The sequence below is a fragment of the Populus trichocarpa genome, chromosome 10 (genome assembly GCF_000002775.5).
Source record: "Populus trichocarpa isolate Nisqually-1 chromosome 10, P.trichocarpa_v4.1, whole genome shotgun sequence".
NCBI classification, from domain to species: domain Eukaryota; kingdom Viridiplantae; phylum Streptophyta; class Magnoliopsida; order Malpighiales; family Salicaceae; genus Populus; species Populus trichocarpa.
Window position 1 is genome coordinate 19,586,671 of NC_037294.2, and position 10,961 is coordinate 19,597,631.

Sequence of the window (10,961 nt, forward strand, 5' to 3'; positions counted from 1 at the left end):
CACAATCATGCAGAAGATGAGGAGTTCATGGACTCAAACGAGAAGCTTCTGTTCGAGGAAACAATCCAAATCCACGAGGATACCAGCCAGCCAGTACTGGGAAATCCAGTGAAGATTAGCAGGGAGGAATATACTGCAGAAGATCATCCATTCTGCGACAATCTTCATCATACCACAGTATCCCTTCTTTCTGCCTCGGAGTGAACTTCCCAAACTGTTTTCCTTCTTTCCTTTTTCTAATGGTTTTGGAAGGATGTGAAAGGAGGAGATTGTGGAAATATGTGAAGTAGGCAGAGTGTGTTTATCCTTGTAAATGCAGTGTAGCTTAGATGGCAAGGTGCTGTGTCATTTTCTGTGCGGGTTATACAAAAAATACAGCTCTTATCTTGATGCTTGATAAGAGTTAGAAACTGTTATTGAAAAACATATATTGAAAAGAAGCTAAAAACTTGATATCTCAAAAAACATAATAACATGGCACCCCAAAATATTCCGAAGTATTTTTACTAGGCCAATCATCATTGTAAAGAGGAGCAAATCAACCCTAAAAAAAAACCCACATTCCCTGGACCGCCCAAGTGATCAGTGTTCTTAATTAAACAGACGGCATATTTAGCAAAATACAGAAAACGTAAAAGAATATAAATGTCTTGTAGAATTCAAAAGTTTGTTCACATCCCTACCGTGAAATACAGACACCTGTATTGTGTGGAAAAAAGAGAGGAAATACTCACTTTTTTCCAGTCTCTTTCTCCTTGGCAGCAGCATCAACACTTTCGACTGGAGGCAGTGTCTACAAAAATAAAAATTAGAGGACTCGAGTTAGACATTTTATCGAACAGGTTGTGGGCAAAGAAAATGTAAGATGCAAGGAGAGAAATGAAGAAGAATATTGTTACAAGGTTGGGTTTGTAGATGCTGTGGACAACTGAAGCGCCGGCAAGAAGCGAAACGATGGCAACAACGGAGGACCACCCTAGTGAAGGAGTGCCCGTGGGCTGCTTTCCTGCTCCGAATTTTTTACTCATTCTTGATTTCAGAAACTACCAATGGATTCTTGGACAGCAGGTCCCAACTTCTTCTGTGAAGTTCTAAGAAGATGGATCATGGTTTGGGCTACTACTTGGACTCGAGGATGAATTGAATTCGGCCCAATCATAGGTCAGAGCTCCCTCTCTGTCCCCCGAGTTTTGCCTGCGTCATGTCCAAACTGAAAACTCGGATCCCAGAAATAAAGACTCGGCTAAAATGTCAAAGAATATTTGTTAAGATGCATAAATCATTCCTACAAAATTTATAAAGTAGATATATTGTGTTTTTGAGAGGTTAAAACATGTGCTAGTTACTTTTAAAATTTTGAAACTATATATATATATAAAACAAATTAATTTCACTTTTACTTTTTCAATTATTCTTGAGCAATCATTTAATCTTTATAAGACTCATGATTCACCATTTATCTTAACCACGTATGTTTAAGGAAAAAACTAGTATTCCCTGACACTCACTGGCCAAACCCAAGCCCGGAAATAAATTGGTCCCTTTTTAAAAAATAGAGATAGTACACAATCTATTTTCTGCACGGCAGCAGCATATACTATATGGACGCCACCACGTAGCCAAACAGGTTCTTAGTGTTGATATGACATGCGGCGATATTGGTCACACTTATAAAGCAAACGCCAGACGGATTTCATAGGTTTTTTTTTATAGTAATTGTTTTTTTATTTAAAAATAAAAAAAAATAAAAAAAAATTAATTTTATTTACTAATTGCCAAATTTATCCTTACAATTTTGAAGGTGACTGTACTTGTAAGTTGGATCACTATTGATGTCAGGCTATTAATGAGATTCGGTTCCATGTTGTTTCTACACGTGGGATATTGTTGTAATTGACTCCTCAAATAACTCATGCAAATTAGGCAAGGAAGCCCCCTAAACCCATTAACAGAATTAAGGGTTTTAGGGTGCAAAAGATAAACATTTTAACAGTCAAAACATCTAGGAATATTAATAATGAAAGAATTGGACCGTTCTGGCAATCAACTTCTCGCCTTTTCAAAATCATCACTGCAACATGAGAATAAACATAGATGGATAACAAAGCTAGAATGAAAAGGATGGCAAGCTGCAGTTTTTTTTCTTTTTTCTTGGACAATCCCATGCTTTAAGCATTTAGAAGCATTTCCGATGCACAATTGATGGTCCAGACTCATCATACTCTGCCTTAGCAATCCACATCTGAAATCAAAGAAACAAGCAAGAAAACATTCCAGTCAGAAATCAATGTCAAATTAAGCTTATAGAAAGAACCATTCATGTATACATCATAGATTTCAACTAACCTGCTGGAAGGTGCTAAGGGATGCCAAGATTGAGCCACCGATCCAGACACTGTATTTCCTTTCTGGTGGTGCAACCACCTTGATTTTCATGCTGCTTGGGGCTAGTGCTGAGATTTCCTTGCTCATTCTGTCAGCAATTCCTGGGAACATAGTTGAACCACCACTGAGAACAATGTTACCATACAAGTCTTTCCTGATATCGACATCACATTTCATGATGGAGTTGTATGTGGTCTCGTGGATGCCCGCAGCTTCCATTCCGATCATTGAAGGTTGGAAGAGGACCTCTGGGCAACGGAATCGCTCAGCACCAATGGTGATAACCTGCCCATCAGGCAACTCATAGCTCTTCTCAACTGTTGAGCTGGTTTTGGAGGTCTCTAGCTCTTGCTCGTAGTCAAGAGCAATGTAAGCTAGCTTTTCCTTCATGTCCCTCACAATTTCCCGTTCAGCTGTGGTTGTGAAAGAATAACCACGCTCAGTGAGGATCTTCATCAAGGAATCAGTGAGGTCACGACCAGCCAGGTCAAGACGAAGGATGGCATGTGGAAGGGCATACCCCTCGTATATGGGGACTGTATGGCTGACACCATCACCAGAGTCCAACACAATACCTGCACGGCAAAACCACAATCATCAAATAAGGTATCATAGAACAAAAAACACGCCTTCAAAAGAAAACAGGGGACCAGCAAGCTCAAGATTTCAAAAAGAAATTGACCATGCCAACAAAAACAAATGGCTAACATCCACCTGTCTAAACACAACTGAGGAAAAACAAAAGGAAAGGAGACGAAATAGCAAGGACAACAGATTCATTTTTAGCCCTCTTCAAAATAATCTGTAATGGAAAATTTGGCAAATAATCTACATTTTCAATTTGAGCCCTCTTTAAGTCTCAATCAAATCACTTAACACCTTACCAGTTGTACGACCACTCGCATACAAGGACAAAACAGCCTGAATGGCGACATACATAGCAGGAGTGTTGAAGGTCTCAAACATGATCTGAGTCATCTTCTCACGATTAGCCTTGGGGTTTAAAGGAGCCTCCGTTAAGAGCACTGGGTGCTCTTCTGGGGCAACACGAAGCTCGTTGTAGAAGGTATGATGCCAGATCTTTTCCATGTCATCCCAGTTGCTCACAATACCATGCTCAATTGGGTACTTCAAAGTTAAGATACCTCTCTTGGACTGAGCCTCATCACCAACATATGCATCTTTTTGGCCCATGCCAACCATCACACCAGTGTGACGAGGACGGCCAACAATACTGGGAAACACAGCTCGTGGAGCATCATCTCCAGCAAAGCCAGCCTAAAAGCAAATATTGAAATCAGTTTCTCCCAGAAACAATGCACAAAAACAAAGAAAGCAACTAGTTTAGAAAATTAAATCTGTTTAAAGCAGATTTCTTCATAACAGAAAAAACTACCATAAGAAAACATCTTCCTACCGAAAGCAAGTAACACTGGAAAGAAGTCTAATAAAATTCCCAACAACTTGGAGCTTACTTTCTAGATCATGCTAAAAACAAAGTTTCAAATAATCTCTGCCAAACTTACACTTTCTACAAACACAATATAGTCGAATCACATACCTTGACCATTCCAGTTCCATTATCGCAAACGAGTGGCTGAATATCCTCGGCTTCTGCCATCTTCTAATGCCTGCAACACCAAACAGCAATCAACAAAAAGGTACGGACTTCTTTTATCAACCAAAGCAGATTCATCAATTCATTTTCTCTTCTTGAACATCATCAAAATCATCTCGTAATAAGTACATGACACTGTTTATTCAAATTATTAGACAGAATCAAACCAGATTTTGCAACTAGCATAAAGTAAAGTAAAGCAACACAACAAAGGAAGCAGAGGATAATATATATATATATTTTTTGAAATTAAGTAAAGCAACACAAAACAAATCAATCACACCACATTCATTATAGATTCGTAGCTCATTGCACAAAACTAAATACTTAATATTAACGAGGATGAAATAGCAAATCAACCATCGTGTTTCTGTCTTTTTAAAAACTAGTAAAAACAAAATATTTGGAATTAAAAAATAATCAGAAAATGGACAGATAAATCGCATCCAAATCAAAATGCATCGAAGCATTTGTGAATACCTGCAAATAAATGATTAAAGAGAACAGGCAAATCTCGCGAAATTACGTTCTTCTTTAACGCAACATACCAATTGCATGCTAAATTAAAACATAGACATCCACTAAAAAACGCGAACGCAACAACTCCATTTCCAACATTATGATTCTAATGTGTTTTACGTTCTTCGTCGCTAATTTCCCAATTTTCTTTCAGATTTTAGACAAAAAAAGTAAAATGATCACAAAATCAGATCCAAACAGACGATCAAAATTAAAGGAACAAAAAGAAATGATTTCTCAGCATGAGCCGCAAGCACATTACAAGATCCCCAGCTTTATGAAGCAAAATGCAAAATAAAAAACAGCACAGATCGAGGCTGCTAAATAATAGATCGAGAAGAGAGAACAGCGATTGATCGAAAAGAGGAGGAAGAAATGGACCTTGTTAAAGGAGAGGAAGGATTTTGAGAGAGTTAGAGAAAGCTAGACGACGCCCAGCACACAAACAAAATAAAATGTTTTCGAGGTGGGTTGCCTAGCCTTCTTCTCTTTTTGAATGAGAAGGGAAGAAGCTCAAAATATATGCAAAGCGACATGCGTTGTGAGCCGCTGGATTCTTTTATTTTTATTTTGTGGGCACAACTTACAGAGGGGAACGCGTCATGCGCTCTTTTTTCTTTTTTTTTAAATCTTCCCTATTCCTGTCTGTCTGGAGTTATTATTTCTTGCTCGATCCAGCTCCTTCCGGTTTTCCAGTCATTTTCTTTTTGTTGCTCCTCCGTCTGTTTTCTTTATTTTAGCCTCCTCTTTTTTCTTTTTCTTTTTTTATTTCTTACCGGGAGTACACTACCTTAATTTTATTTCTATATGGGGATTTTATTGTAAGATCGATAGTGACAGGCAAATTGACCTAAATTTTGTCGGGGTCTGAGCCACGTCAACTATAATCGAATTGTTTAGTACTGATATCGTGCTGCAAAGATCTCTCTTTCAATATTACAAAGGAGATGATTGATTAGTGCTCATCCATTTACCCTTTTTTAAGTTTTTTTAAATCCTGTCAGTACAGTCCCCATTATTTGAGCATGTTAGAGTTGGACATGTGCATTTCTACTACTACTTTTCCCTTCACGAGTAAAAAGGTTGGAAATTTCCCTTGATTATGAAATGGCAAGCCATGATTCATGGAAGAATCAAAGATTTGTGTTGGATAAATAATATAGTCCAGCGTTTACTTTTTGCTAAAATGGTCATTCCAAGCTAGCTGGAGCTACCTTTTCCAGCACATAATAGTTGGAGTGCGCTTCAATGGCTCGGACGGACTCTTTCTCTTTTACATGGACAATGCTGCCAGTCGAAGCATATGAATCACAAGGGTGGGTGCGTTTTGGGACAAAAGAGCTGGAAATTCTGAATCTCTTGAGTGTAAACACCTTATATTCCCTCCCAGCAAGGTGCATACTGTATAGGCATTAGAATGTCACCAGTAGCAATGATGATTTGGTTATAGATCTAGAAACCAAAAACCAGTGGTCAACGTATGCCAAGTATCAATAATCATATCCACCAGAACTCCGAGCTTTACATAAACATCAACTAACCCGAATACAATACAAAGGGATCGAATGAATTTGCATATAAAAGATGTAGTTTTGGCACATCAATTCGCAGTTTTCTCATGAATATGCAGCTGCATTAGACACCTGCTAGATAAATTAGGCGATTAACACAATGCCTGTCGTATGCAGGCTTCTCTTGTGGATCATAAAATGGCGTCCTCTTGGCAAAATAAATCGCATCTCCTATACTGGCGTATCCTCTAATATGATCTGGATAATAAATTCCCACCCACCACTCAAAAACTGCTATGGCCTTAATTGGCATAAAAAGTAGGAGAGGACATCAGCCCTCCATTGTCGTGGCTTATACTCTGCATGCTTTGAAAATTTGTATTTAATGAACTGTAGTTCAATGTCTACATCGAGACCATGAAGTTGGGTTTCATAATGCGGCACCTAGCAATGGTCAGTGTGCAAAAATATCACTTATCAGCCAACCTAACCCATATTGCAAGTTGAAGACATGGGCCATGGGTTTATGCAAGATCCATGGAATAATACATCCCACTTTGAATGGAAAAAAAAAAAAAGAGAGCTAAAGAAGTACCAAACTCATAACCAAGCCACCATTTCAATAAGTGAACTAAACCAACACGATTAAGTAAATCTATTCCAGATAATTCAAGACAGGAACAGAAATAAAGGCTTGTGGAGAGAAGTATCCCCATGCCAAGTGTCTCCGTTAATTTATGTTGTCTACAATAAAAGACTTAAAGATCTTCGAGATTTCAATGAGAACGTGTGCTCCACTTTCTATTGGACAGGGGCACAGTCACCAGAAATATGAGATTCCTGACACCGAATCAGATGATGCACCAAAGCAGCTGGCTAGTGGCTGAGATACCAGTTATTCTACAGGAATGGGGGCAGTATAACCCATCGGCGTGGATATCTGGGTCTTCCGTCCTTTCCATCAAATAGCTGCAGAGGGCAGGATGGGGTATTAGTAACAAAAAACCAATGCCAAAAACAGGAACGAAAGGAAACCGCTTTTATATTTAGTTGTTTTGAGATTAGTTGATCCATGACATAAAACCATGCCAAGACAAGACAAGGAAGCAGAAAAAAGGTCGAGATGTTGTGCATGTGTTTCCTTCATGCCCAAAATTTCACTTCCAACTATCTAGTCTTGATAAAAGAAATTGCCTTTCTAGTAATATGAAGACTATAAATTTTCCAGGGAAAGACGAAACATTGTGATGCAGATCCGATTAAAAAAACTCAGCAACTAGTGAACACCTTATCTTGATGAAAGTGATAGGATCAGAAAATTTGAATCAGTTAAATCCATCTCAATTCTGATAGGCTTCAAATCCAAATCTGCACGCAGGCCCACCCACAATACATACCTAAAAAGATATGCATGTATTTACAGGTGCACATTATAAGTGTGATTATATGCGCATTCAGAAACTAGTAATCTGATGTTGTCTATATCGAACCATCTTTTATAACCTATAAGATCTTACTGCTACAACAACCCAAGGTTGGCCTATGTGCAGGGAAAGAGTAATGATTTTTAACAACTTGTGTAGAAAATGCAAGAATATATATGAAGCTACTAGTTCAACCAAAATTACAGAAAGTTACCTTCTTCAATCTCCGATGCTTTGCAAGGGCCCAGTTGGTCATGATGGAAGTGGCAACCACAAGAAAAAAGTAGCCTGAAACAGTCTGTGTTGCAACGTTGAAACCTAACCACTGATAAATCTCTGTTGTGTAATTTGCACATGTCACAATATTGAAGAGAAACCCACTTGGAATTTGATAGCCACCATTCCCACCTGGACGGCGAAGATTCCTCAGCAACATATGGCAATACAAGTTTGCGAGTTGACAAACCAAACCAAATCCAAATCCAATCTTCATTTGAAGATCACTAACTGGGGTGTAAAGGGGATGGTTCACATAGTATGCGATAAAGGAACCAAAGGTCCAATAATAAGCACAATTTCGAAACACATTGGAGAGTGGCGAGGTTGCATGGCTAAATCGGTGCACAAAAAATGTTTCCATGATGCGTTTGAAATAGTGGAAGCACCAGTAGTACAATGCATATGTCTGAACTGGGTGGATGATTCGCTTCCCCTTGTAGCCAAAAAACTCGTAGACTGGGAAGTAGTAAAAAACAGGATAGAGCACCAAAGGACCCAAGTATTCACAGAAAAAGAGTGTGCGGTAGGAAACTTGCGGACCCAGGTCCTTGAAAACAACAGTTAAGTTGCCCAAATTCCCATCACAGTATTCTTTGAGGTTCTTCTTGTAGCTAAGGACAACGGGCCTTTCCTTTGATCCCGGTGGAAGAGGTAGGGTCAGCCGCTGTCTTGAAGGGTAGAATTTTTTGGCTGTTGATGTAAGACATGAAGAAAGGTTATTGAAATAAAACTGCATCTGATGCTCCAACTACACACACAAACACTCCTTCTTTACATATGGTTCCTTGGTAAGGAAAGTAGGGGCTCGAGTAAAAAAGAAAATAGACATAAATTTAAAATTTGGCAACAAAAAATTCAAAGTTCAGAGCCAATCTCATGCTTTGAAGATCTCTTATTCACGATTTTCAAGAACATATGCAAATGATATATTTGCAACTCTGATCTTGCGAGTTTCATCGTAATGATGTGTGAAACATAAAATAAAATAACTTTCAGAAGCTTTTTGCATGAAAGAAACTACTCAATATAAAACCCAACATGATTTGGAGAATAAAAATGAGTGGTGAGCCTACTGTACAAAGAAAGTAAATAAATAATTAAGCAAACTCAAATCCAAAGACAGAATCTTCTTCAAATACATACCACAAGTCTAGTTTTTCAGCTATTAAGTTAGTATATTTGATAAGTTGCTGTTAGAAAGAACATATATTCGCACCCTAAGCAAAATCTACAAACTCTTAACACAACCATAAAGCAGAAAGAAGCAGCATGCCAATTCCAAAAATCGAAATTGCAACAGAGGAGCAAAGATCTCAGACAATGCATCACAATTCATGCTTTTCTACAGCCAAACCATACCCGGGACATGAAATCAAAGAGAGAGAGAGAGAGAGAGAGCAGACTTTGAATTCTGTTGGATTTCCTATCTAATCAAAATTTGTAAATTAAATTATAATAAGAGTTTCGCTTCTTCACCTCCAATTCAAACTCACACCGTACTAAGGTCCCGATAGTAATTTAACACCAAAGATTCGATCTTTTTACAAAATGAGAGAAGCAAAATAAGGAACTTACTTCGCTTATGAATAGCCTCTTGCAGATCAGCCACTGTAGCCTACAAAACAACCAAAAGAGACAAACTTACAAATCAAAACCCACAGTTCTTTATCCTCGATTTTCCTATCAACCAAACATACTGGTAATAAATACAAGACATAAAATGTGCAATAAGCATACCGAATCACTGAGCTCAAGGCCCCCTTTAATGACCTCTCTACCACTGCGAGAAACTACAGTCACCTTCATTTTGAAGATCAAATGAGAGAGACCCAGTTCACCAAAAGAAAAAAAAAAAAAGGCAAACCCTGTGAATTTGAAAGGATTCTGTTCAAGATTCAGATAGAACAAGAAGCTTAGAACTGAACCTCCATATGAGACTTGGTACTTCGATCTCTCCGTAAAACAAAATATAGAAATGGCAGTGTAAGCAAGTACTTGTGTATTAAAGGAGTTTGGTTGGGGCAGGAGAGCTAACCATGTGGATTGATGAACTGCACACCCTCCCTAATTGATGATGCATGTAGGTTCCTATAAGGAATTAGTTTATTGTTGGGGGTTATTGATTGTGGCCCAGTGTTGAATGTTGATCGTCCCCGTTCTTGCCATCTCAGCTTTTAAGTAATCCGACGGTGGATTTTTATAATAACGTTGTTCACCAATTTTTAACGCCCTTTTCTTCGTAGTTGCCGGATCAAGGACTGACCTCCTGAAAAAAAAAAAAACAAATCGTGTAATTGGAGAGGTTATCCATTTTTAGTAAATTATTTTTGTTTAAATAAGTTATCATTAAAAAAAAAATAGATTGAGTTTCACCACGCCAATTGAATCATCACAAACCAAAGCTGATTTATCTAAGTTTTATCTCATCAATATTTTTTTATTTGATTTAATTTAACAAATCAAGCACGAATCATAAATTTTCTAAATCGTGAAAGCTAGTACTCTATCTTTTCTCATGCAGCTCAAAGATATCATTAAAAAAAGGTTAATTTAAATACTTAGCTTACAATTTTATAATTTATTTGAAAGCATGTTAGAAATTATTTTTTATTTTTGATATTAATATATCAAAATAATTAAAAAATATTAATTTAATTATTTTAAAAAAATCAAAGAGTTTAAGAAACATGATTTTGTTTTTAGCCATCCAGGGGCATGAATCGGAAGATAAGCACGTTCTTATATGGGAACGTGCTTCTAGAGTAACCAATGATTACCACCGCTAGCCTTCCACGACTGTTATGGTAAAAGAAAAAAATAATAATAATATAATAGTAAATTTAAAGGGTGAATCCGTTCTGTCTCTCTCCCTTTAATTCTTTCGTCGTCTTCATCATCTGCCGCTGTGCTGCCGTCTTTGCTGATGAAACAAAATTTCATCATTGTATTTTTATTAAAACGCTGAATCAACAAAAATTTATGGTTATAAATTTTTTATAACACAAAAACATTCCGGTAAAAATATGTTGTTCTGACACTAGAGAGACCAGCCATAATTAGATTTGGTAGTCTAATATATTACAGGCATGATAAATCTGATATCTCAATTTAATACTATTAATTTTATAAATTTTTATATAATAAATTTAATTAAATAAGCCATCATTAAATATATTAAAGTCTTTCATGATCAATCATGTGATTATCTTTTAGCGGTATAAAATA

The 10,961-nt window shown here is 37.3% G+C and overlaps 2 protein-coding genes and 1 long non-coding RNA gene across 3 annotated transcripts; all 3 read right to left on the reverse strand.

Annotated features, from left to right (window-relative positions):
• Positions 1-430: 430 nt before the first annotated feature.
• Positions 431-1,595, reverse strand: LOC7489574 (uncharacterized). Its single transcript, XR_002984518.2, has 2 exons — positions 900-1,595; positions 431-793 (listed from the first exon to the last, which is right to left on the reverse strand). It is a non-coding gene; the product is annotated as an uncharacterized LOC7489574 (long non-coding RNA).
• Positions 1,596-1,984: 389 nt separating this feature from the next.
• On the reverse strand, positions 1,985-5,177 carry LOC7458147 (actin-97). The gene is made up of 5 exons (XM_002316253.4): positions 4,904-5,177; positions 3,947-4,016; positions 3,270-3,663; positions 2,347-2,960; positions 1,985-2,242 (listed from the first exon to the last, which is right to left on the reverse strand). Exons 2-5 carry the CDS (start codon positions 4,004-4,006, stop codon positions 2,177-2,179), a joined length of 1,134 nt encoding a protein of 377 aa, XP_002316289.1. The 5' UTR covers positions 4,007-4,016; positions 4,904-5,177; the 3' UTR covers positions 1,985-2,176.
• Positions 5,178-6,633: 1,456 nt separating this feature from the next.
• LOC7458148 (very-long-chain enoyl-CoA reductase) lies at positions 6,634-9,916 on the reverse strand. The gene is made up of 4 exons (XM_002316254.4): positions 9,474-9,916; positions 9,312-9,351; positions 7,672-8,426; positions 6,634-7,002 (listed from the first exon to the last, which is right to left on the reverse strand). The coding sequence occupies exons 1-4, from the start codon at positions 9,540-9,542 to the stop codon at positions 6,934-6,936; spliced, it is 933 nt and encodes a 310-aa protein (XP_002316290.1). The 5' UTR covers positions 9,543-9,916; the 3' UTR covers positions 6,634-6,933.
• Positions 9,917-10,961: the final 1,045 nt, after the last annotated feature.

What these genes read in the sequence shown, in the direction of transcription:
- LOC7458148 (XM_002316254.4), bottom strand. Translation starts at nt 9,542, where the DNA reads ATGAAGGTGACTGTAGTTTCTCGCAGTGGTAGAGAGGTCATTAAAGGG. An exon ending in AGAGGCTATTCATAAGCGAA is followed by an intron (nt 8,427 to 9,311) that starts GTAAGTTCCTTA and finishes TTACATCAACAG; the next exon opens with CCAAAAAATTCTACCCTTCA. An exon ending in AGCATCGGAGATTGAAGAAG is followed by an intron (nt 7,003 to 7,671) that starts GTAACTTTCTGT and finishes TGCCCTCTGCAG; the next exon opens with CTATTTGATGGAAAGGACGG.
- LOC7458147 (XM_002316253.4), bottom strand. Translation starts at nt 4,006, where the DNA reads ATGGCAGAAGCCGAGGATATTCAGCCACTCGTTTGCGATAATGGAACT. An exon ending in ATGGAACTGGAATGGTCAAG is followed by an intron (nt 3,664 to 3,946) that starts GTATGTGATTCG and finishes ATTTGCTTTTAG; the next exon opens with GCTGGCTTTGCTGGAGATGA. An exon ending in TGCGAGTGGTCGTACAACTG is followed by an intron (nt 2,961 to 3,269) that starts GTAAGGTGTTAA and finishes TTTGCCGTGCAG; the next exon opens with GTATTGTGTTGGACTCTGGT.